At 37.6% G+C, this 27927-nt stretch overlaps 2 protein-coding genes and 1 pseudogene across 2 annotated transcripts; all 3 read right to left on the reverse strand.

Moving 5' to 3' along the window:
- Nucleotides 1-3749: 3749 nt before the first annotated feature.
- LOC113349120 (E3 ubiquitin-protein ligase WAV3-like) lies at nt 3750-6585 on the reverse strand. The gene is made up of 2 exons (XM_026593038.1): nt 6335-6585; nt 3750-5746 (listed from the first exon to the last, which is right to left on the reverse strand). Exons 1-2 carry the CDS (start codon nt 6338-6340, stop codon nt 3956-3958), a joined length of 1797 nt encoding a protein of 598 aa, XP_026448823.1. The 5' UTR covers nt 6341-6585; the 3' UTR covers nt 3750-3955.
- A 4746-nt stretch (nt 6586-11331) lies between these two features.
- Nucleotides 11332-11949, reverse strand: LOC113351954. The gene has a single exon (XM_026595853.1). It carries the CDS (start codon nt 11947-11949, stop codon nt 11332-11334), a length of 618 nt encoding a protein of 205 aa, XP_026451638.1.
- Nucleotides 11950-22868: 10919 nt separating this feature from the next.
- Nucleotides 22869-26603, reverse strand: LOC113351955 (annotated as a pseudogene).
- Nucleotides 26604-27927: the final 1324 nt, after the last annotated feature.

Consider the following 27927-nt stretch of genomic DNA (forward strand, 5'->3'; position numbering starts at 1 on the left):
GCTTCCTTCACCAGCAAATAGGCATTAAGTTCCACTAGAAACAAGTCTACTCGAGGCCTCTTAAAATATTAGTATTATTTTCTTGTTGAAATATTCTTGGTCATTATCACTCTAAACTCGAGGGGAAAAAATGGCACTATGAAAATAAATGTGATTCGCGATGTCAACTGGTCGGTATGGCTTAGTAGTCAGCTCCTGGAACCATGTGTATGTGCATAGTTTATGCCACTGAATACCTCCAAATTCTTCCTTATCACTATTCATGACCCATCTAATACGTCACCCACCTATTTTTTTCTTTGCAAAATTAAATAAGGTAGCTTTCCCACATATGATTCTCGTAAACTTAATGTGAAGGGTATATTTTTAAATGAAGTGCCAAGCTGCTTATATGTAATAGAAGAGCAAAGGTCTTTGGCGGTGGAGGGGAACATTTGGTGTATCTGGACATGTATATGGTCCATATTTGTTATAATATCTTGAATCCAAGATCTTCCTGGTTTAGAATAGCCTTTGAGTCATGTGTCTATTATTTCATGTTACCTGATATTTTGTAGTTTTGGTTCTCCATAACCGGTATGTTAGATTCGTAGGCATCTATTGACAATTCTTCTCTTGAAGGATTCTCTGTATTTGCTACTTATGTACAGTTATGAACATCCCTTTGTTATTGTGCAGATGACACTAGTGGACATGGCACTGGAGAATCGAGGATTGGTTCCAATCTCTGTTTTTTTCCTCGACCGTCTGTTTTTTTGGTTTTGAGGTAAAATCCTTTGCAATGACACTGTAAGTTAAATATTTAGTGTTTTTACTTTATACGTACAAAGAGATTTTAGGTTTACATGCCACTATATATGTGTAACTACTATATTTAGTGGCATGTGTAACTCTCAGTTACACTACCCATATCCATGTGTAAGTCTTAGTTACACATGCTAAAAATGAATAACAAAATTATTTTTTGCATCAATTGATTTTGCATTTCTGGATCTAAGTACATTTAACCTTACATAGATTGAATGATAATTAATTCAAATGATTTTACACGTATTGGTTGGACTGTCTTATGACAGATTGTTGATTCAATCATATCTTTATTTCGAGTTGATTTCGCCTGTTAGAGGGGAACCTACTGAGCGCCAGGTAACTTCATCTTTTCTTTGTTATCTTGCTATGAATACGTCAGTTTTTTGGCATGTTTACTTGAGTTAATTCTTTGCCTCGATGGCCCTAACAATACTTGCACAGATGTAAGTGAAAGTTACACTAGTAAGATTCGTGTGCGACTTCTAATTTTGATTCTAATCAGTTATCTTGATTTAGTTTTTCCTCCCTCGTATGTATGTATAAATGAATCAGCCATTATGCTTCAGCTTTAGATGCCTTCAATTTCATTAACTTGTTATGCCTTTAATTTCACTAGATGTATAATTTCTAGTTACACAAGCTAAATAGATGTGTAATTTCTAGTTACACATGCTAATTAGATGTGTAACTTTTACTTACGCATACTGATTGAATATGTAAATTCTGGTTTTGGTGATTGAATTACTGTTACACTAGTCGGATGCAAGTGTAACTTACTGTTACACAAGTTATATGCATGTGTAACTAATACTTACACATGCCATATGCATGTGTAATTTCTGATTACACATCTCTCTTCATAGTTTTTTTTTTCCTGATTACTTTAAGTTGGTTACATGGCATATGCTCTACAAATTCTGTTTTTTTTTTCTTCATCCCAACCTAATTCCATGGGTGTTTATTCTCTTTCAGATATCCAAGCATTTTGGAATCAAGTAAGACAAGAAGGGAAGAGAACATTTCTATTATAGGATATCATGGCTTATTTCTAAGATATAGCGGCTTATTTCGAGGATTTCGTTTTACATATCTAGTTTTTTGATTCGTTTGTTGTGAATAACAAGCAATTACTATTATTGATAAACAAACAAATTATTGTAAATGAATATTAAAGTAATACATGTATTTTCTATGTGTAGTTTTGTTGTATAACTAGTAGTACACATATATGCGTGTGTAACTTGTAGTTACACATGCCATACGCATGTGTAACTTCTGCGTACACATGTGTAACTACTGAGCACACATCTATATACAAGTGTAACTTTGCGTTACACATGTCATATGCATGTGTAACTTCTGGATACACATGCCATATGTTGGTGATGGTTGGCGGTGGTGGCAGGAGGTGGTTGGCGGCGGTGGTTGTCAGTGGAGGTGTTGGTCGGAGGTGGCTGGTGGCGGTGGCTGGCGGCGGCGGCGGTGGTCGGAGGTGGTGGGTGGCGGTTGTCGGAGGTGGATGACGGTGGTGGTCAGAGGTGGTTTGACGGAGGTGGTTGGCGGTGGCTGGCGGCAGTAGTGGTGGTCAGAGGTGGCTGGCGTTGTTGGTCTGAGGTGGTTGGTGGCGGTGGTGGTCGGAGGTGGCGATGATGGTCGGAGGTGGTTGGAACATCATCACATAATATTTTAATAATTTTGGGTTTAAATTTAAATTTTATGTAATTATGGGCTTGATAATATGCATAAAGATATCAACGATTGAGGCCTAGATTTAAACTTCTTTTAATTAAGGGCCTCATATTATGGATTATCCATGAGTTGGGTCTTAACCTAATTTTCCCAAATCAATATAAAAAGATTCATTATTTGACGACCTCGTACTCTCCCGTATAACAACCAACCAGTTGTGTTAAATAAATAGCCTTATTGTTTTTTCTACTAAATATAAGATGATCAACAATGCATAAGTAACTGGGTGATTTGATTAAAAACGCCTAGAGATGTATTTTTGGATTTTTATTCCTCTAATCAGCAGTTTACATTCAGCTCAGCAAAACACTTTTTTTGACGAGCACTTTATTTTCGAAGGATCTGCGTCCGGTTATTCGGTATTGCATGCTCCAGTACGTAGGATTCTATGTGTGTTCTATTTCGGTATCATATCATCTGTCTATAGGTTGTTGTTTAGAAAACTCGAAATACTGTGGGATACTGGAATGGGTAATAAGTCCATAGCGGTTTGGTGGTTTTAGTCTGTCGAAATTAAATTAAATTTTCTACAAGTATGTCTATTTTGAATGCATTTTAGAGTATCCCACTGCCACCCACTTCACACCTTTTGAATTTTGGAAATATGCCCTGATCGTTGGCTTCTCCATTTAAGAGTTGTTAAGTGATCAAGCACGCAAACAAGTGGACTTACATGTGGAAGAAAAGTGACAGATTCGCACTTGCTAATACCTAACAACTAAGAACACATATTTTGATTTACAATTTAGACAATAAACAAAGTTGAATTAGTAAATGGACAAGAGGGTATGAAGTCTTTTGTGCTTTTCCTGTTAAAATGTACGTAGTATTCTTCACTTGTTTAACTGCAAAGAAAATTTGTTTTAATCTCATTTCGTGTTCGGTATTACCAATCAATGGTCGTGTTTAGTGTCTGATGCCCATGATCTAGTATTAGATGTGGTCTGCACTTGAGTTCTATATTTTGCAACATGTGTAGTGCTAATGAACTAGGAATCCTTCATCAGCATAGTATGTCAGTACTGATGAAGTAGATTACAAATTACTAGCGCCAGTAATGCCTTATATATTTGCATAAAAACCCAAGGTATGGCAGCTGCCAAACTCTTTCTCTTAAACACATGCCATGAACCCACGTTAGCCATTAAGCACAAGGAAGCCTGACAGAATGTGGGTGAACTCTTTCACAGTAAACAAAAAAGAAGGTAAACTCTTTTACTCTAAAACACTTTAATCCTTGCATATTAATCAATTTTCAGAACTTAAAAAAAAAGAAAGAAACGGTTACATCTTGAAATAGCGCTCCATAAAATAAGAATCCCACTAATGGATCCATCCAGAGAAGTTAAATCTATAAAACTAAAGAAATTGCAACATAGAGCAATTTATTGTTTAACTATTGTTGGTGTGAACTGTCTGGAGGAGGGAGATCTCGAAGAGACTGACGAGATAGATTAACCATGTTGCTCATGAAAGTTGTCTGGTAAGCCTGACTGAAGCTTGATGAACTCTCAATAGAATCTCCTCGAGCTGTAGCCAGTTGCCTCGAATGTGAAATCATTCCGGAAAGTAGAAATCCCCTTCCTGTTGACTCATAAATTTTCCTGTTTTCCATCCTCGATCTCACCTCTTGGAGCTCTAAATCTAATTCATGAGAAAATCTGTCACCAGCATGCATAGAGGCAGTATCTGACATCTGCATCCTACAACTATCAATTATTGACATCGCGGTGGCCAGATCACCTCTCTCAGCAGCAGCACGTGAATTACTCAATGCCTCGGCGACCTGCAACCTGTTCTTCTGCCTATCAACCTCTACAGAAACAACCATATCTTCATTAACCATTTCGGGTCTCTGAAGTTTCACTTCTACAGCTTCAGTTGTAACAGATTCTTTAGTAAAAGGATCTTTGTAATCACACCACACACTAACCAACTTCATCTGATCGTTGAAAATTCCACCTGCTACAACTGGAATGTTAACCAGAACGAGAAAATCCCTCTCTTCATCAGCATACAAATCCCCGATGTCGACAGATCCTATTTGGTTATCACCTGTCAGATAGGTGGAATAACTCCCTGCTTTTAGTTGACTAAGACAAACATAAGGGTCAAGCGAGTGGACACGTACTTGCAAATCTTGCACAATTACACTGAGGAGACCACCGATACACTGAGCAAATGCATCTTGTATTAATCCCTCAGCTTCAATAAAAGAAAAAGTTCCCTTTGAACCCTCCACAATCGAGTGCAACATGTTGGGGTCATGGTCTGCACCAAATCCAAATGTATGAACTGGAATTTGCAACCTTGAAATATTTTTAAGGTTGATTCTCTTCGAGAACGAATCTTGCCCATCTGATAATAACATGATACTACAAACAGGATTTTTGTGTTTCCGGTCTTCAATGACTTTCGCTCCCTTCTTTAGTCCTCCTACAATGTCTGTCTCACCATCAGCAACCAAAGAATTCACAGCTTGTAGTGCATGTTGCTTACCAGAACCAGTCATGAGGAGAAGGGGGAAGAGGCGGCGGGCATTAGATGAGAAGCTAATTACAGATAATCTGTCAGAAGGACCAAGGTTGTCTATCACAAACCCCATGGCTCGCTTTAACAACTGAATTTTTGTACCTTTCATGCTACCACTTATGTCAAGAACCGTGACGAGGTCAATTGGTGCACGACAAGTTTGGGATATATGACTATGAACTTGATTTATATCGGTAACATGGGCTTTGAGATTGATCAGTATATGGAAATTTTCTTGCGAAATTGATCGCTGAACAGCTGGGAATTCAGTGTGTGTATTGATTTCAACGGACCTGACAATAGAAATGTCATTAGAGGAAAAACGAGATTGGATGTCTAAGGGATCATCGTCATTGAAGACAGATGGCTCAGAAGATGGGAATTTTGATGTAGTGAATCTAACGATCCGATTAGAATTTGTCCGCGAAAGAGTACTTGGCAGTGGTGTGGAATTCAGTTGAGATGGCTGTTGTGGATTTGGAGGGCTAGTGAAAGGAATATCCTTCCATTTAGCATCACAAGTTGGGCAAATGCGGTTTCCATACTTCACATAAGAAGCAATGCAATTAAAATGAAAGGAATGTGAGCACTCTGCAGAGAAAATGGCATTACCAGCTCCAACTTTCAAGGCACCATCACATAAAGTACAAACCATCTGTCGAAAAAAGAAAATGAATTCAGATCAACCATAAAAAACTTAAATGAAGAACAATCAATAAGTTAGCTAAAGACTAACAAACTCAGAAACACAATTAGTCCAATTTTACGTAATTGGACGATTTTGTTAGATTTGTCAGAGCACAATGACACTAGGCATATGCAGGAATCATCCCCGGACAACCCTCAAGACGAAATTTCATACTCATCTAATTTTAGAGAAATGAGTCAAGGACCAACAGGCTTACATAAAGATTTTTCATCAATGGCCAAATTCGCAGTTTTTAAACAAAACAAATTTTCAAAATTTGAATGAACAAAATGATAACAGGGTCAAGAACAAATATCACTGAGATGAGTTGATGATCATGTCATTCACAATCCATAATTTCATAAAACTGATACCAGCATGCAATTAAAAGAGACTTTGAAAAGATATCAGAGAGAAAGTTGAGAGAAAAATAAGATAAGGCAAATGATCATATATCATTCACAATCCATAAGGTAGACTTGAATCAAGTTCATATAAAAGTGATAACAGCATGTAATTAAAAGAGATCACTTTGAGAAGTTATATACTACTCACCACCATGATTATGTGTAGTCTGAAACAAACTCAAGAACACTCAAAAGAAGAAGTAGATCAACACCAATTAGCAAACTTCTGCAAACAAACTTGTGGAATGAAAAAAATACCAAGGATTTCTTTTGATCTTCTGAATTTTGGAGAGTCCAATGAAGTGGTCTTATATAACTAAGGTTTCATGTGACGAAATCTCACTGATGTAAGATAACTCTTGAGTTGTATTTTCTCATTAAAATGTAAGTATAAAAAGAGCCTTCATCTTTGACGACCTCAAAATCTCCCGTGTAACAACCAACCAATTGTGTTAAATAGTGTTTTTTTTCCTCCAAAAAAGGATAATCGACAATGTACATTGATCCAAGTTACCGAGTGAGTATACTGACATGTTCATTTATAATTACGGGTAGAAATGTATGTTTAAATTTTTTATTTTCTTTTAATTTCGGTAATTTTTTTTGATAAAAAAAATTTATTAGCTTTTTAGCTTAAGTTGTTTTGCATGTCTTTTTGCTTCGGTAATTTACATCGAGCTCAACAAAACACTCTGAAATATTTTACTTGTCCATAATTTACTTGTCATGTTAGTGAGCAAACTCGTCTAGCTGTTGCCACTCCGATTAGAGGCATCCTCTGGATGGTGTATTTTATTTGCTTGTACGTGGTCATGGTCCTGTTATTCTGTATCGTATTCGTCTAGGTTGTTGATTAGAAAACTCTAGGTCATCAAATAACAACCACTGTTTTTGTGGAATTATGACTTTTCGTATCAACTGCCACATGGCCTCGGAATACTGTGGGATACTGGGATGGGTAATAAGTCTCACAGTGGTTTAGTGGTTTCGGTCTTTCTCTTTTGTCCTTTAGTTATTAACTTCGTTTTTCCTTTTTAAAAAATTAGATTGGATTTATTAATGAGGGAAATTAGAGATATGTCTATTCTCATTGCCGTTTTAGAGTATGCCATTATTTATATTTTGCAATTTTGGAAATATGCCCTGATGGGTAGCATTTCCATTTTAGTGTTGTTAATCGGTCCAACACGCAAACATGTGGACTTACCTGTGTAAAAAAAATGAACTTATATTTACCTGTGTTGGAAATATGCCCTTACTTATATTTTAATCTTTCTGCAAAATTTACTTGAGAAAGTAAGTTACAAGTATTTTTTTTCGGTCTAAATTACTGAGTAATTGGAATTGCAAAATAGTTTCGAGTTTTATTTATCTGGTTAGTGATTTGTATTTGTGTTATGATGTCTACGCACAAGCGTGTACAAAAATGTCACCCTTTAGCTTTAGGGATTGATTACTTCGGGGTGTCCCGAGTTGTGCTTTCAGTTATACTGGTTTGCTCAATAGGGTTTGTAACCTGTACATGTTCTACGGGCTAAGTTTTATGGGCTAAATTGAGCTGCTAAATTAGCCAAAAGTGTTGCAGTTCAAAATAAAAGCGTTGTCTATTTATTTTTATTTTTTTTTTTGAAGGGGAAAAACCAACAAAACCAACAAAACAACAAAGCTAAGTAGCAGGAGAAGACTCACACAAGATGTGAGGGATACACGAAGGAGAGGAGGGTAACCACTGCATAGAGTGGTTATGTTCTACAACATAAGCTGCTAAGGAGTGAGCCATACTATTGGCATCCTTTTTGATAAAATTAAATTCGCAAGAGGTGAAAAAACTTAGCTTTTCCTTAACTCTGGATATAGTATTATTGATCCGCCAGGGAGTAGGTGAGTGCTGATATCGCAAAGAGTTTATCACGGTGAGAGAGTCTCCTTCGACAATGATTTGACGTAACCCCATACTGATGGCCAGTTCAATACTCAACAAAGCACCATTAGCTTATGCTTCTACAGGAGAGTTGAATTCTAGAACTCTTGTTTGACACCCTTCAACTTTAGACTGAAAGTTTCTGGCAACAGCAGCACAAGCATGGCCTTTAGAGCCAGTTGCACCATCAAAGTTAATCTTCGTTGTAAATTGAGATGGAGGCACCCACGTACATGCAGCAGAGTTTAACAGGTCTTGTTCAGTTGGCAAGGTCAGGGTATTCAGTTCACAGGAGTTCAGGTTATACCAGTAAGCAGCATCCCGTAACATCTTCTCCATATGAATTTTGCTTTTATTAAAGATGACATCATTCCTAGTTTTCCAGGTAACCCACATCAGGCATGCTCCCCATTTAAGCTTATCTAAATCTCCTCCTTCAAGTAACCACTTTTTAACATAGTGAAGCACAGAGATGTTTAGAGTCTCATCTGTTATGAGGTTTAAAGGTGATGCAAAAAGGAAGTTTTGGGTAACTGGGCGGTATAGGAATAGGTGTTCGATGGACTCAATAGCCCCATTGCATAGCCTGCATTCAGCATTTGCATCCTTCCAGTGATGCATGAATTTGCTTCCCACTGCTAAACAATTGTTCAGAAGTCTCTACATGAAGATATGAATTTTAGGTGGTAGAACTTTTACCTGCCAGAATTTTTTCCAAGGGAATTCTTCAATATTACCAGTATTTGACGAATAAGGCAATCCGTTTTGCAGCGATTTCATAAAGGACTTGGCAGAGAAACTCCCATTTGGGTGATGTAGCCATAATAACCTGTCTTCAACTTCCTCACCATTTGTCTCTGAGATACATATATCTAATATCTTGTTGACATCATGCTGATTAAACAGTTGGTGGAGTTTGTCGACATCCCATCTGACAGGGTTCTGCAGAATCAGCTCAGTTACAAATGTAGGGCAATTGGTGGCGTTTGAGTTAAGCGCAGGACTCATGTTGTAGATGGTGGGAACCCAAGGATCTTCTTTGATATTTATCTTCTCCCCTTTCTTAATAGCCCAGCAACATCCATCTTTTAGATCATTCCTGCAGATTAGCATAGCAGACCAAGTTGAAGAGCTTTTCTTGGGTTTTTTTACCTCCAAGAAGTTTTCCTTGTGGAGATACTTAGATCTCATCAGTTGAAACCATAGGCATGTATCATTCTCTAGGAGCTTTCATATGAGCTTGGCAATCATTGCTTTGTTGATGTGCTGCAGAGTTCTAATTCCTAGACCTCCATCTTCTTTTGGTTGTTCAAACCTTTTCCAATTGATAAAATGGAGTTTTTGAATATCTTTCGAGTGACCCCACCAGAAATTCCGCATCGTTCTAGTGAGTTTCTGCAGAACGTTTTTCGAAAGGAGCGAAGTGGCCATGTAATATGGTGGAATAAGACCTAGCACATGATTGATCATAATGATTCTGCCAGCATGCGAGAAGTGACTTTTTTTCCAACCAGCTAACTTGGAATCAAATTTACCAGACAAGAAGTCATACGAATCAATGTTATAAGCAGATTTGAGGAGTTGGTGTCCAAGATACTTATCATCAATTTGCATCTGTTTTACCCCCAACACAGTTGCAACTTCTGTTCTTCGCTCAGGCCTTACTCCTTTACTGAAGTGGATTGCTGACTTCTGCATATTAGCATGTTGCCCAGACCATGCCGCATAAGTACCTAGAACTTGTTGGAGAGTGTTCAAAGTTGTCTCGTCTAGAGTACCGAAGAGGATTATATCGTCAACAAACATTAAATGTGACACAGATGGAGCATTGCGACAGATTTTATAACCATTATACAGAGCATTGTTTTCCATCGTGTGCATGAGCCATGAGAGACCTTGGGTGCATAATATAAATATGTATGGGGATAAAGCGCAACCCTGACGAAGGCCTCTTTCACTAGTAAAAAATCCTTCAGCCTGACTTTTTATGATTAAAGAGAAAGAAGTTGTAGAGACACATTTCATGATCAGTTCATTTGTTTTACCTATAATTCCATAGGCTCTAAGGCAATGGCTTAAAAATCTCCAACTGACCTTGTCATAGGCTTTGCTAATATCAATTTTAAGTGCATAAGCACCTATTATAGAAGAAGAAGTGGACATGGTGTGGAAGATTTCTTTGGAAACAACAATGTTATCAATGATCATTCTACCAGGTAGGAAGGATGATTGGGCATGATCCACTAGGTTGTTTAGGTGATTCTTTAGTCTCTGAGCTAGTATTTTTGTGATCACCTTGTACATGATGTTACTCAGAGCTATAGGTCTGAACTCAGATGGCAAAGTTGGATGTTTCACCTTAGGAATTAAGCATATATTTGTATGGTTCATACCTGAAGGTAGAGTTGCTGAGGCAAAGAAATGTTTGATGATTTGAGTGACTCCTTCACCAATGTACTCCCATCATTGTTTGAAAAAGATGGCAGGCATCCCATATGGACCTGGTGCTTTAAGATTCTTCATATGTTTGATCACACTCCAAATCTCCTAAGAAGAAGGAATGCTGGCAATGACTTCATTATCAGTAGCATCTATAGAAACTGGAGCTTGGATTTGAATGACATTGTTGTGCTCTTGTGGGTCTCTTTTGAACAGAGAGGAAAAATGATTTACTAAGTGAGCTACCACTTCATCAGCTTGTGTAATCCGGTTGCCATCAGTGCATTGCAGGGCTGTTATTTGATTCTTCCTCTTCCTTTGATTAGCAGCTAGATGAAAAATATGAGTATTTTTGTCCACATTGGGTATCCATTGGACTTTGCTTCTTTGCTCATAATACTTGTACTACAATTGGTTCAGTGAGTCAATCTTATCACATAGAATTTTCTCTTCAGTTCTAGTATCTCTTAAATGGGCTTCTTTTTGTAAATTGAGTAGCTCAGTCTTAGCATCTTCTACAGCCTGAAAAATGTTGCTGAATGATATTTTACTCCACTTGTGAAGCGCCTTGCCAACCCCTTCCAGTTTTCTCATAGTGTCACCATCTTGAGAAGACCAAGTATTAGCCACTATATCCTGAAATTCAGGATGTTCCATCCAGTAGTACTCAATCTTGTTTTAAGGATTTCTTTTCCTTTTGTTTGTCATATGGGTATTGATGAGAATAGGGGCATGATCACTCCTTATTCTGGGGAGATGAAGAACCCCATTCTCCTTGAACATCATTAGACATTCAGTGGTGCATAATGCTCTATCGAGCCTCTCAAAGATAGGTCATTCATAGTAGCACAGTTGGACCAAGTGAAAGCTGGACCTATGTATCCCATATCAATTAAGCTTTTGTCTTGAATGAAATCCTTGAAACCTTGGTTAACTGGATTCAAACTTTGCCATCCACCATGTTTATCAGAAATGGAACTTATAGTGTTAAGATCTCCCACCATAAACCAAGGGTTCTGAACCTGAGAAGTATATTGAGGGAAATTCTGCCAGAAGGTATTCCTCTTTTGATGGTTGGGTGGTCCATAAACACCAAATAGATCCCACTCTTGCTCCAAGAAATTATTGATACGACAATGGATGACATTCTTATCAGGACATACGATTTCCATTCTTATAGAATCATTCCACAAAATAGCTAGACCTCCACTTCTTCCGATGGCAGGAACACAATAGTAATTGTCAAAATTTAACGAAGAAAATAGTTTAACTGATTTTACCTCATTCAATAAAGTTTCAGAAAGAAAAGCAATTTGAGGGTTGCAAGCCCTGAGAAACGCCTTAAGATTACGGACTGTCGAGATGTTTCCCAATCCTTGACAGTTCCAGGAGAAGATTAACATTGTTGTTGTGGATGATTAAGGGCAGCCACCATACCCATTTGAGTACTGTGATTTGAGGGGCTATTCTTAGTTGGAATATCAATATCCATAGGACTAGTAGATCTCTTTGAACCGACTGAAGTAACAACACTGTAGTTGCAGGAAATCCTACACTACACCCCTCACAAGATTTTATTAACATTCAACTCATTTTAGATCAACCATCATAATTTTATTGATGAATCTTTAAACAATCTTACAAGAAAAGATAAAGGAATCAAGAATAACCACCGCTCTAGATTTTCTCTCTCCTCTTTACTTGCTTCTGATTCAGAAAAAGATCTCTCTCGTTTCCTTTACAACTGAACGACTATTTATAGGGAAATACATAATGGATGACAGCTAATCTGTCCTTTATTTTCGGATATGGCTTGCGACATTCTCGCAACCTTACGAATGTTAAACTCGCAAACTCTCTTATTTTCGCAGAATCATCACATTTTTCTCATGATTTTAGCTGACGTCATTTATTATGTCATTTATGGAATTGTTCTGCGACGTTGTCATGTCGTGTTGTTGATAATTTCGCTGAGGCATTATTGCTGCGAGATTCTGACGCTACATCTTGCATCTTCTCATATCTTCTCTGCAAAGTAGAGAATGATGTGAGAAATGCCGCAGCTGTTCATCTCTTAATATTCTGCATTTATCACACGTATTCTTTCTTCCATCCGTTTCTTGACACGTCTTCTGTAACCGCTGCTTTTCAACCGCTCATGTCTTTTCGTCTTAATGGTGTTTATTTCTTCGAGTAAAAAATATTCTTTATATACTCTTCTTACTCTTCTTTCCACTTTCTTTTTACCTTCTCTTCTCTTTTTATTCTCTCATCTCTGCAACTCTGTTGTTCTTCTGCAAGTTCTGCTACTGTAATCCTTCCTTCTTTAATCTTCTTACATTTTACTCATTCCCATACTCTATATTCAAATATGCCTCCAAGTGGCCATAGACATGAGAAAACCTTAAAAGACGTCCAAAAAGATCTTGCTGAGAAAGGTTTCACACTTTCTACCATTCCTGGTGAAAGTGCCAAGTCAATTCTTTCTATCAAACTTTTCTCTGATCAATATTGTGATGATCAATCAATCATAATTTCTCTAGGTCAAATTCTCGCAGGTCTCCTTATTCCTCTTTATGACCCAGATATTCCTCTATTCTATGAAATTCTCGCTCACTCGGGATTTTCGCGAGCTATCTTCCAATTGAGTGGGGATTGCATCCGTCTGATGCTAGAGTTCGCTAACCGTGGTGCTGGTAAATGATCTCTGTACTCCAAATAACTTAGGGATCCTAAATTCGCAGATTTGGAGATAATTGCTGAGAAATACACAGTAGCGAGTTTCTTTGAAAATTATGAATTGATCTCCATGTTGAAAGAGAATACTCGCTGGGGTATTCGTTTGAATAGGAAAGATAACACTGATGAAGCTAAAATATTCATGCAAGATATTGATTGGTATTCTGGTAAGAACACAACTCTTCGCCAATCCAAAGATGATAAATGTTGTGTTTTTCCCTTGATGTTAAAAGGACCTTACATTGCTGGGTCAAATGTTCTTCCTGAGAATCTCGCTACCTATCAACCTTGGGTATTTTCTTGGCCCGAGAAGGAGAAAGAGGTATGTTTATTCCAGCTTCGCTCACTTTATATTTCTTTATTTGCCTTTATTCTTTTGTTCACTGACTCTTGCGACATTCTACAGATCCAAAAACTGAAAGATAGTTATAACAGGACTGGGAAAGCTAGTACCTTGTTAGCTCTTCGCTCATACACAGATGAGGTAAGAAATATTCTCTTATGATTTTGAACAATATACTGTTGCTTCTATTTCTTATTTCTATCTGTTGTGTGAAGATTATTGCTGAAATAGAAGAGTCTGCCAATGTTGCGAAGATTGGTGATAAAGGTAAAGGTACTCTTAGCAGGGAAAGACCAACTGCTCCTCCTTCAAAGAAAAGAAAAGTCCGTTCTTCCTCTCCTTCAAATATTCCTTCTCATGAAAATTCCAAGAATGATGAGGATGATGAAGATAATGATGACCCTGCCGCAAATGAAGATTCCCCATCTGAATCTTCTATGGCTAAGCTCTCTGGCCTCTTTTATGATTCTTTGCAAGGAATAGAAGATAGTCAATTTGCTAACACCTGTAAAGCTCTCGCTACAATTTGCGATGTTCCTTTGCTGGATGGTGATAATTTTCTTCGCGGAGTTTCTAGATCAGTGACTCCCAATTTCCTGCATTCTTTTAATAGCCTGGTATGCTTTCATCCTTTTATTTCTTCATTGTTGTAATTCAAAATCTCTTTATATTTTAATACTTTTTATATTTTCGCAGGATGGAAAAGCTTCTTTCGCTGTTGCCTCAGATCTTGAGAGGAGATGCGAAAATCTTAAAAAGAAGAATCTTCAATCTCGCACAAAGAATGAGGAACTGGAAGCTGAAGTCAAATGTCTTCGCGAGAAAAATGGATAACTAGAAATTGATTCTTCTTCGTATAAGAAAAAAATATCTAGTCTTCAGCAAGCTAATAATCATCTCTATGGTATGTTTCTTTTCTCCTTTCCTTTCATTCATTCATCCTGTTGTTTTATCTTATTTAATTGATCCTTTTTGCAGACATTTATGGTCTTTCTGATGAAGCTACCCTTCTTCATTCATTTCCTAATGCCTTGGATAATGATACCCTTCTTGAGCGTCTTAATAAATCTTTAAATAGTTTCTCAAATGATAAAATTTCATCTCTTTCCTTGAATGAACTAAGATCCAAATTTCGCCTCTTAGAAATTGACCATAGATCTAGTTTAGGCTTAGCCAACCGATTTAAGCGTCTCTTTCTTAATTCTAAAGAGAAAATTAATGAGTTGAGAACCAAAATTAGCAGTCTCATAGATGATAAGGATCGCATCTCTGATCAATGTGCTAAGGCTTTGGCGAAATTCCAAGAGTCCCTTCTTGAAGTTCAACTTGAACGAGATGAAGCTAACCGCAGGAATACCGAGTTCTGTGAAAGAGAAACCCAAATTCGTTCTCGTCTTATTATAAGTAATGAGGATGAATTTTCTTGGGCTGCGAAAATCTTAGACGATGCAAGAAAAGATTTAGGTGTAAATGTTAGTCTCCAAGTTGAGCATACAGCCTTGATTAGAGATATGATTTCTGACAGAGAAGGTTATTAACTGTTCTCCAACACTAATCTTTTGTTTCTTATGAATTTTCATCAAGTTATAATTGATTATCTTTTGTTCGCAGATTTTGAAAGTAGATATCACAAAAGGATTGAGGAACTTGAAGCTGAAAAAATAGAACTCGCAAAGAATCTTTCTTCTCGCAACGACAAGTTTCTAGATTAAAGAATCAAATCAAGATCACTGTTGCGAACTTCAAGAATGATGTTATGCATTTTCGCAATCAAACTATTCAAATGGTTTGTGATGACCATAGTATTCCTCATTCTGATTATCCTTGTCTCTTGGAGGAGATCCCAAAGAACATTCCCAGTATGATTATTTCTGATAGCGAAGCTGGGGATGAAGAATCTGATGGTGATGAAGGTTCTGATGGAGATGAAAGTTCTGATGCAGACGAAGAAGGAAACAAGTCTGATGAATATGATGAAGGATCAACTAAGAAGTAGTCTTTGTTTCTTTCTTTAATCTTCTGTAATACTTGTACATTTATTCCTCCTTTCTGTATATTTGCGAATTCTTTTGGTTTTCCATATTCCTTAATATATGAGTTTCTTTCATTTTGACCTGCATTCATTAAAACAATTCTTCCTTGCAATATGGTTAATCAATATAATCATTAATTTTTTAATTTTTGCGTAAATCTATTATGTGGAGACAAATAACATTCTCTAATTTCATTCCCATACTTGCCTCTGTTATTTGTATCCAAATGAGAGATTTTGCCGATTTTTCTTACTGTGTGCCTCAACTTCGCAGTTGTTTATGTATAATTTCGCAATCAAATGCAAAGTGAATTTTGATTCTTTTCAAAATCTCATCCATGTGTGGTCTTATTTTGCCTTCCTAGTTAAAGGTCTTATTATGCCACCTCTTGTCATTGAGACAAAATCGCAGGACATCCTTGCACTTTCATGCAAAAACCCATTGATCTTGCTTTAAATTTTTTCTTTTGTATTATGGCCTCTTCAGGAATGTTGCGAAAATATGATAGGCCTAAATATTCTTGCGAAAATAAAGCCCCGTGACATTGCCGTCTTGCGACGAAATCGCAGGACGTCTTCGCACTTTCATGCGAAAACCCATTGATCTCGTCTTATCTTTTTCTTTTGTATTATTGCCTTTTCAGGATTGTTGCACAAATATGACAAGCCTTAATACCCTTGCGAGTAAAAATCCTAATGACATTTGCGTCTTAAGACACTTATCATCTCCCTAATGGAGGGTGCCGCCATTATCTTCCCCCTGGTTTCCCCTTGAAGGAGGCGTACTTCTACCATACAAGGTTAGATTCTCCCATCCAGTCTTAACAACAACCAGTTGTTTTCGCATCCTCTTATCCCTTTTACCTATAGGGCTTATGGTTACGAGACTGCACCCTAAGTGGGGTTTTCTTCGGGCCGAGTGCAGTATAAGCCAAGACTTGTCAAGAATGGCAAGGTACGCTTCAAACGCCCCTGGCACTCTTGACTCAACCGTGTACCTCGGCGCCTTGATCAGATTCTGCACTCTTGAGTCACCCAAACTAAATCATATGCTTAAGCTGAGAATACAAGGTGGCTCTCCCGGATGGGCTTTATTGACCCCAAATCTCCATGACTCAGGTTCCGGTAGCGGTGTAGACTTTCCCTGAGCCATGCAACAGGTACCCCCTTATATGACATACTTTAGGTCTTACATTTGCCTCTTGCGAAATCGTATTCGCGAACTAGGGTGTACGCCATAAAGGTTCTCCCATTTCTCTTTTGTCATTGTTCTCTGATTGTCTTTTGTAGAGTTCATTATCTCTGCGAGATTCTTGCACATCATCATATTGTATTTGCATTTCGCAATCTCAATTTTGTCATTCAATAAAATGTATTTTTGAGAATTTTATTTATTGCGAGAGTTTCGCAACAAATCAATCATTCATATATTACCTTTGCTATCCTCTACTTCTTTGTTATTTTCTGCTACTGTTTCCTTGGTAGAGGTATGTTTACCATTTTTTATTCTGAGCTAGCATTAGTTTCGCAACATATCTTATTCTTTTCTTTCGATTGCATCCACCATCAACCGCTCACTTCTTTGGGTCTCTTTGATTTTGTGTCGCCAATTTTCCTTCTTGTTTCCTCTTCCTTCGCAAGATTCTATCTCAGTTTCGTAACACCTCTTTCCTTCAACCCAATCTCCCTTTATGATTCACATACCGCTGGGGTGAGGGAATTTGATGCACTGGTGGAAAGTTGAAGCTACATATAGAATCCCATGTAGCCAAGGTCGACCAATTAATGCATTGTAGGGTGAGGGAATTTGATGCACTGGTGGAAAGTTGAAGCTACACCTAGAATCCCATGTAGCCAAGGTCGACCAATTAATGCATTGTAGGGTGATTCTACATCAACGACACAAAATAGGATTTCAGAAGGTATTCCCTTCAATGGAATTCGCATAGTAATCTCCCCTTTAGGCTTGTTGGCAGTACCATTAAAACCATATATCTTATATGTTGATGGTATAAGATCATCATCTCTTCCTCCCATAGTTTTATAAGTATGATAAAATAAGATGTTCACAGAGCTTCCAGTATCGATCAGAATCCTATTATTTGCCCATGAATCTTCAGCTTCATCATCCTCATCTTCTTTCGGTTTTGGATTAATTTCTAATTTTACTACCAATGGGTTATCATGTACCTCTTCACCTTCAGGGATTTCTTCTGCGGTAAAAGAAATAATCTGTTTCTGTCATTCCTCTAGTGGCGAGATTTTCGCAATATTCATAATTTCTCTTCCATCGTTATCTCTTGCGAACACTCTACTCAAAACATTGTCATGAAAATCTTCAATTGTCTTGTATGAATGTACGATAGAGTGACAGAATAGATTATTTTCTTTTGCACCCACTTCTATGAAGAATGTTTCCTTCTTTTTCATCGTGTTTACTTTGTGATGTTCTGGTGGTGGTGGCAATGGTTGAGATTGTGGGTGCCCTACCAAAAAGTGGTTAAGTTTTCCTTGATATATCATTCTCAGAATAAAATTCTTTTTACATTTCTGCAATCATTTGTAGTATGTCCATGAAAATGATGATAAGAACAAAACTCATGACTTCTGTGGTTTGGAGGTGGTTCCGTTCCCATGTTCCATGGTATTGGTATATTCTCCATCAAAATTATAGCTTCCCATATTTTTTTCACACTTGCATTTAGAGGTGGCATCTTGATTTCTTCCCATACTACCTTGTGACCTCCTTGTCCTCTATTATAGTTTTGTCTTTGACCTCCATAAGTTTCTTGTGGCTGATCGAGTCTTTGAATCTTGTTATTTCCACCACGATTGTAGAAATTTATTTCTCCTTCATACTCCTCTTGATCTCTGCTTCCCATAGCCACCAGTTTCTGTTGATTGTTACTTGTCACCTTCTCTTGTTGTACTTGCGAAGTGTTCGCCACTGTGTTTATTAGCTTGGGTAATAAGCTTGCATTCGCTGTTTGTGAATTGTTGTTCGCAACTGGGTATGATTCCATTTCATTTTGCCTTTCCTCTAGAGCAATATATTCTTCTTGAAGTTCTCGCAATTCAGTCATTGTGATCGTATTCTTGACTCTGAAAATTTGGACATACAATAGGTTGGTTGCAAACATAGCATTGATAAATGATAATATAAGATATCTCTCATCTACACAGCCAACCATTTCGCTGCACATAGTCCTCCATCTTTTAGTTAGATGCTTCAAACTTTCGCCAATCATTTGTTTTAATACAAACACGTCTTCAATACCAGGTCGCGAAGAATTATTATTTATATATGCCCCCAGGAATGTAGTCTGCAAATGATTGAAGGATGTTATTGTATTCTTTGGTAGACCTTCGAACCATTTTAACGCTTCCCCTGTTAAGCTGGATGCGAAATACTTGCATAATACGACATCATGATTTTCCCATTGCAGCATACACCTCACATAGGCTTTAATGTGTTGAATTGCACAAGTTCTTCCATCAAAAATGATGGTTAATGCGGGCAAATTGCATTTCGGAGGTATTCCTCCTAGTTGTACTTCCCTTGTAAATGGAGTTTTCACAGCTTCTTCTATAGCTTCATCCAATTGTCTTCTGCCTACTTCTCCTCTATTATTTAGCATTCCTCTCATTTCTTCTAACTCTTTCAATATTTGTTTATTCACACCTGAATTTTGATCCATTGGTCTTTTTAATTTCGCCTTCCTTCTTCTGCGTTCATGTCTTTCTTCTCTCGCGAAATTTTGCATTTCTTCTTCGTTATCCTCATATCGTCTTCTTCTGCGAGTCTCTTCTTCATCTCTATCTTGAATTCGCATATAATGATGTCTCTCATTTTCCCCTTCATGATTTTTTTCATTTCTTATTAATTCTATTCGCTGTCTTTCAGCCATCCTCTGTATTCTATCATACTCTTCATTGATATTACCGTTATTCCGATTTTGTGTACGCCTTCTTTCTCGATTGTCGTGATTGTTCTGGCGAATTGTCTCCTGAAGCTCTTGTTCTTCCATTTTCGCTCTCAATCTTTCACGTTCGCAAATTAAACGTGCTTGTTCAGCATAATGTCTTTCAATTTCTTCTTCGATCGTCTGTTGATTTCTTTGAGTTTCTCTTTCATGTAAAATTCTCCTTCCTTCTTCTCGATTTCCTTCGCCATCTTGGTCATTTCGTCCCTGACGTTGTCCGTTCTCTTGATTTCTACCATTTTGCCTATCATCAAAAGTTTCATTTTGTGGAACGTAACGATCATCAGTTCTTTCTCTATTTTCGCGATATTCTTCATTAGGATTTGATATTTCTTCTTGAATATTGTTTCCAGCATTAATTGTGGGTGAGTTTCGCCTCATTTCTCTTCTAGTCGATCTTGAATATGATTTTGTAATACTTCTCGATCTTCTACTCTGTAGTCTCATATTTTCCATCCTCAATTCGTGATTTTGTCTTGTTAAATTCGCACGTTCTTCTGCCTCAGCTCTTCTTTCTTCGTGTATTCTTCGTCTCAACGTTTCTAACGCTCCAATTTCCTCATCTCCACGAATTATTCCTTTATCTGCTTCTTGATTTCTCTCTACCTGTCTATGGTTTTTGGTTTGTTGCTCTTCTTCTACTTCTTCTGCTGAATTTGATTGCCAAGTGTGTATACTCACCCTATCATAATCTGTATTCCTCCCTGGTACTAGTGTTTGTTGAACTGGTGGTTGAATTTGATTTTCTCTATTACTTCTCATTCTAGTAGATTCTCCCATTTCACTTCTTTCCCTTCCAGCAATTCTCTTGCTTCTTCTAACATTAGTTGGTTGTTCTGATGTATTTCTTCTTCTAGCCATTTCTTCAATGTTTAACGAATTGCAAGAAATTATGTAAAATTCTTAATCAATCACTCTAAATCTTCACAAATCTCAATATTAATCTTCAATTTTTTCTAGAATAATCTTCAATGTTCCCCATTTCTAGCGCCATTATGTAGTTACAGGAAATCCTACACTACACCCCTCACAAGATTTTATTAACATTCAACTCATTTTAGATCAACCATCTTAATTTTATTGATGAATCTTTGAACAATATTACAAGAAAAGATAAAGGAATCAAGAATAACCACTGCTCTAGATTTTCTCTCTCCTCTTTACTTGCTTCTCATTCAGAAAAATATCTCTCTCCTTTCTTTTACAACTGAACGACTATTTATAGGGAAATTCATAATGGATGACAGCTAATCTGTCCTTTATTTTCGGATATGGCTTGCGACATTCTCACAACCTTACGAATGTTAACCTCGCAAACTCTCTTATTTTCGCAGAATCATCACATTTTTCTCATGATTTTAGCTGACGTCATTTATTATGTCATTTCTGGAATTGTTCTGTGACGCTGTCGTGTTGTGTTGTTGATAATTTCGCTGAGGCATTATTGCTGCGAGATTCTGATCCTACAATTACACACTGTTGATTGCTTTCATTCTTTGTCTTTATTCTTGCAGATCGTTTCCACCCTTTAATCTTTTTCTTTGTGTTGTCAATTGATGAGGCAGTGGAAGTAGATAGTTCTTCTTCTTCGTTTAGGTTAAACTTTTCCTCTTTCTGTGCAAAATTGAAATTAGGGTATGCATTGAGGGTTGGGGACTGGGGTGTCGATAGCACTGTTGATGGTAAGGTTGATTGGTTTGAGTTTGGGTTTTCTGGGATAGTCTTTTCTAGCTCGTTTATGGGATGGGTTAACAAGTGACTAACATGACCCGATGGATCAACAGTAATACCCGAAATAACAATACCTTTAGTAATAGTTTTTTCTTTTTTACTCTCAACCCTACCGCATGCACAACCTCGGTGATAGCATCTTTTTGAACGGATATTTTCCTTGGATCACGTGAAGGATTTGTTACCTCATTTGTCTTCTTATTAACGTTGTTGGCAAACAACTCAGTGCCTGCACCTGCACCCGTTTCGTCTTCATGCAGAGTAGTGTCAGCTTGTCTGGTAAAAATAGTGCACTTTCCTGTATTTTCTGTGCTTGTAGCTCCTGCAACATTTTTGTCTGCCATCTTAAGTGCTGCCAGTGTTGTCTGTAGATGACATGTGTTACCATCCCCGCCCTTGGTTTGATCTTTGAAAATCAATGGCCCCTGTACAGTGTTATTGAACCTTGTAATCTGATGAACATCTTTCACAACATGTATGATACCTGGATTACTTGATTTAAAAAACGCTCTAATTTCTTCAGAGTATCTCGCAAAGGTTTTATCATTCATCTTGAGAGCGAATTCTTCAGGACTTAGATTAGGAATTTCTTCTAGTGCTTTAGATAGATGAGGGCATTGTTTCATAACATGACCAAAAAAAACACAGTAGAAGCACATTTTTGGGAGTTTTTCATACCTGAAACGGGCCGCGAGTTATAACCCCATAGGTGTCACTATCTATGTACAAAAACTCCAACAAAACAAATTGTTCATAAAAACCCCATTTAACATAAACTGTCAATATTACACTTCTAATTTAAATCACCCAAAAAAAATAAAAATCAACCCCACCTTTAATTTTTATTATATTCTCACAACAACACACCACAGCAGCACCACCATCGTGCCACTACCACTGACCACCACCGCCGCAACCACCACCACCGCCGCCACCGACCACCACACATCGTCGCCGCCACCGACCAGGCGACCACCACACATCGCCGCCACCGACCAAAACCACCACCACCGCCAACACATGTCGCACCGCCACCAGCACCATGACCGCCCACCGTCACTACCACCGTCGCCGCCACCGACCACCTCCGCAGCCAACCACCACCTCCGCCATCGACCACCGGCCACCACCGCCGCCGCTGACCACTGCCGGCGACGACTATCATCGCGCCACCATCGCCGACCACCACCACATCGCCACCACCACCACCGCCACTACGCCATTGCACCACCACTATCAGCCACCGCCGACGACCACCACTGTCGACCACCGCCGACCACCACCGCCCAAAACCAGCACCACCGCCACCAGCACCACGACCGCCCACCACCACCGACCAAAAATTAGATGGAACCAAATTTAGTTTCATCATAAATACGATGAAACCAGTTTTGGTTTCATCATAAACCGATTTTGGTTTCATCATAAATACGATGAAACTGGTTTTAGTTTCATCATAAATAAGATGAAACCATAATTGGTGCGAACCGAGTGTCAGCCTGCAACAAAGTGAACTAATGTCAGCAAGCAGTGATACAACTTAAATACTCAAGAATGAACAAAAAGTAAATTCTCAATAGACAATCCAAAATCAAGTTGATCACCAATCGAAAATCAAGTTGATCACCTAAAAAAAGTTTCATTGTCTACTAGAAAGTTTATTATTTAATTGTACAGTATGAATAACAAAAGATACCCATATGAACATCTAGAAAGCTTGACGTGATTGGTGAATAGTTAAGCAAACATGACCACTATATATCAAGAGATTTGACATTGCAGGTGCAAAGTTTATTGCTAAAAACAGGTATCCTATTTTAGTCGTCAAGAACCTCAACAAACTATTATCTATTAGCAACAGCAGGCAACAGAAGATACATGCTAGGCTGTCGAATAATAATATAAATGTTGTAACTGTAGCATGCACTTACGGAGTTGCTAAATTAAACTTTTGTGGTCTATGTATCTAATAGAATTAAAAATCTCTTCACAAGCCAACCAGACAACACTAAGCATATAATTCTAGCATGATTTTATAAACCCCATCTAGGAGCTGGACAAAAAGTTTCAAAATAAGGCACCAAAATGGGATACGATATACAAAGTAATATGTATGATTTCTACCTCCATTACGGTTCTGATGGCAACCACCATAGGAATCTATTGGAATATTTGACTTCTCAAGCATCTCAAGGGCCTGCAAAAGGAAGTTTCAGGCACCACAGTCTGAAGGCAACCGCAAGGGCCTTTTCTGTCTGTGGTTGTAAGGGTGCCATAATGTCATACTCATCCCACGAAAAATAACCAACAGGAACATCTGATGAGAGACTAGTTGTTATTACAACTTTAAACCCTTTCCTAATACAAAAGAAATTATAGCAAACATTAGTCTTTAGCAACTCTTGATAGTTCTGGAGTGGTAACAACAATAAGACATAACTGATGTCAAAGATGGTTACTCGCCAGTAGTTTCATTCTGATGTGCTAAGGTTAACTTTTGTAGCCTAAAATTCAGACTTGCAGGGATGTCTGTGAACGCTAAATAGATATTTCTAATTAGCAGTGTTCATTTAATGCTTACTGGAACGGTTATCAAGTCACAAAGGGGATTACTTCTAATTCAGCGCCTCATATATAGCCACAATCTTGCAAATTCATCGTCTAAAGTCTGAACTATCAAACTAACAAGACTATCTAGTGCATCAATCTTATTTCTAAAAAGACATTTTGGATTGTGCTTACCCACTCTCGTGCCGGAGCAACGTTATTCTCTGAATAATAATGCGATGACTCCATTATCCGAAGAATCCCAGGCACTCCATTACTAGGTTGACCAAACGAAGCATCCGGCGTCTTATCATATCCACTTTTATGTCCAAAATGACATCCAACAGAGCAAGTATCCCACTCCTGAGCCTATATGCACATACAAAAACTAACCATTTTCGGGCCTTTTCTTCAATTTCATGTAACAAATCCTAGCATACATCTAATCCATTATCAAGCACAACAACAATTCAAACTCATAAACAAAATTCAATTTAATTAAGGATAAGATTAGATGGAACCAATTATGGTTTCATCATAAATACGATGGAACCAATTTTCGGTTTCATCATAAATAAGATGAAACCGTAATTGGTTTCGTCAGAATTCAACTGCAAGAAAAATTTCAAACCATGATTCATTCTGTTTGACCACACCAATACCAATAACCTGTGTTGGTTTATAAAAAAAATAACTTGAAACTCGGACAAATAATTTAAGGCATGGACACACACAGAGGTCTCAACTATTGAAACAAACAAATCATTTCACAAGTATCTATTAATGAATCACTCAACTTGGTAAACACATAACTAACAAGCATCCACACGTTGAGGACTGCAACTAAGCATATGCTGCACCAAAAACAAACACTAATCAGGAAGAAAAAAACTGCGCAAAAACCAATTTTGGATTTCCACGATGAGAATAAAAAGTTTCTACACATTTGAACCTGCTAGAAAACACTCATAGTTACTAGGCTCCAGCCCGTCCCACATCCTATTCACTATTTTACAATACCATTCACCTCAACAATAACACGTATCCAGTGGATTGGTGCATCCATGTTCTCCCTACCTATGGTTACTAGTTGCTAGAAACATTAGGTGGAAGTCTGTTCCACATTCTATATACCGTTGTATAAGTTTGGAGCAAATATAAAGAAAATAGAATTTAACTACATCATAAATCTAAACAGCAGAAGAGTTAGATACAAAAATCCCATTCTAAACAGTCAAATAGGAAAAATACATCTCCATATGACTATAAAGTCTACCCATACATGACTAAATCTTCACTTCACTTCGCTTGTAAACCTCATCAGACCACACTAGTGATGCAGTTGTTGGTTCATATGATCTCAACACATATCCAACCACATTTACAACAAAACATTTCTTCTCGTATAAATAGATAAAATTCATTTTTATTTACCTTAATTGTTGTAAAAACCCAACTCAAAATTCATTCAATTTTTAACCTAAAAAATCAAAAGAAAACTGATTACCTTCCATACAAAAGACCGAATTCCAGCACCATCAGGTATTCATACCGATGTTAATCTTTTGAAAGCTGATATTCATAAAATTAAAACCAAATTCTTTAGAAATCAGATTCTGATTGGAAATTAGATACAAAAAAACCCTAAAATGAAATACGCACCTCTTGTAATAGTTGAGGTTGAGGTGAAATTTCTTCAAATCAAACAATAGATGATGATGATAATGATATATCATCATTGTGATTCAACTTTTTGTTTAGTGATTCTCGGAGATGGTCAGAAATTGAAGGTTGGATCGGAAGAGGAGGAGTAGGAGGTTCGGTAAAATTATATGATTTGGAGTACCACCACCGTCATCATCATTGATATAAATCGATTTAACTTAAAAAATTAATACCCAATCTTCGTTGAATCGAGATCTGTATTTCGAATTTGCTTGTAGATAAGGACATGGAAATGGGTTTGATTGAGGTGTAATGGTAGGAAGAGGAGTTGTGGAGGTGATTTTGGTGGAGGATCAGGATATTGCAGTGGGTTTAGTGGTGGTGCAAGAGTAGGAGGTTGAGGTGTTGCTGCTGGTGAAGGAGGCGGCGATGGTGTTAATGAAAGATATAGACACGGTACTGGTTTCAGTGGTGGTTTGAGAGTTTAAGAGAGCTTGGGGAATTAATATCTCGTACAAAGAAAAGCATAAAAAGGGTAAGCCTGGTATTTCTGAAATAGGAAAAGATCTAATTTAGATTATTATTTTGGATTTGGAGTTTTTGTATCACTTTTGGGGGAAATGGAGTTCTTATAAATCTCAACATATGGTTGGAGTTTTTGCATCACTAATTTGGTCACCTTGGTGTTTTATGAATAATTTTGTACCCGAAATGGATGGTAAACTTCTTCTTTGATTTGAGAGTAATGATCATATCTTTTGGTAGCGGCTTAGTTATATCCAGTTGAACACGGACTCTAGCGTATTTCCCCCATTTTGCTGCCAGAGAAGTATCAATAGGATCTGGTTTTCCAATGTTCTGGATAATGTTGAAGACTTTTCCTGGTTTCATCATGCTGAAAGGTAACCCATATACATGAATCCAAAAGTATACATATCTAAAATCATAATCTGCAAGAAGTAGATCTTCTTTACACCGTTCTGCCAGCATGAGATCTTCTTTAATGGACCATGGCATTACTTATAACATAGCTTCTAAATCACAGAGAAATTGGAACTCAGTTCTGTAAAACCCATCCCCTAGATCTGAGATGACTACCGTACCAGAAGGTCTCCAATCTTTTGCTAAGACCTCATTCAAAGTACTTAGATTGTATTCTCTACCTAAGTTAAACTTGAAGATAATATTTCTATTTAGTTCTACTGGGTCTTCTGTATCATCTTCATTATCATCATAACAGTGAGTAACCGGTTCTACCATGATGTTGCTCAGCTGATGTAGAATCGCATCAAAATCTCGATCTTGAGCATCTCTTGATGTTGAGGCTATAACACAGCAAAAACCAACAAATACACAGAGAGAAAAAAAGAAAAAATCAAAGAATAGATAAAGACCACACAAGTGATCACAAAGAAACCCTAAAGGGACATATAATCATCAAAAGAGATGAAGATAAATCATCACAGAAGATGCATAAAGAACCTTGACTGAAGTCAAGAGAACGACGACCAGAATTGACCGTAGAGCGCAGTTCCAAACTGGTTGGTTCTGCTTTCCATGTTTGTCTTGGCATGAAAAAGAAAGCTTTGTCTATTCGTTAACACTAGTTCTCTCTCCTATCATTTTCTCACATTTGAACTAACAACGAGATAGTTGTGCTGAATGGTTCAACGCGTCTAGATTTATTTTTTGATTTGACGGCTAAAATTGGTTGGGCGCTGATGTGAAATGCTAATTAGCACTGTCATAGGGCATTGGAGGTTGTCCTAGCTGACGTGAACTGCTAATCTAACTACTAGATTAGCACACCATAGAACTTACTATCATAACCAGTTCTGTACATGTAACCTGTAAAGACACCAGCTGATAACTAATTGAAGTGGAATCGCGACTTTTGGCGTCAACATTCAATTAAAGTGGTGTGTGCAGCTGACGCTAGAAATCTTACATCACCCTTATGGATAAGTCTAAAGACTTTCACATCAATGTGACCCAACACCAGCCCACTTGTTTCAGTCTATTATCCGAAGGGAATTCTTGTAGTAGAAATTGACATTTAGTCCCAAAGTTATTGGGCTTGAAAAGTTTTAGTCCACTCATCTCAGGCCTAGTACTATCTAGTCCAAAAAATCCCCGCCTCCAACAGTTTAGTCCAAATATGGACGAGTCAGTCCAAATTCTCACCGATCCTATATTTCTTACGTTATTTTATTACCCAAAATATCCTTCAGTATTTCAATCTACATTTCAATACTTTTATTCTAGATCTGAGATTTTTCGTCTGTAGGAGAAACCGTTAGAGAGAGGCGATTTTTGATTGAGAAAGTTTTTCAGGTTTAAA

Source organism: Papaver somniferum, chromosome 2 (assembly GCF_003573695.1).
Source record: "Papaver somniferum cultivar HN1 chromosome 2, ASM357369v1, whole genome shotgun sequence".
Lineage (NCBI taxonomy): Eukaryota > Viridiplantae > Streptophyta > Magnoliopsida > Ranunculales > Papaveraceae > Papaver > Papaver somniferum.

Bases quoted from the DNA above. Each gene is read 5' to 3' on its own strand.
- LOC113351954 (XM_026595853.1), bottom strand. From the start codon at position 11,949: ATGTTAATCTTCTCCTGGAACTGTCAAGGATTGGGAAACATCTCGACA.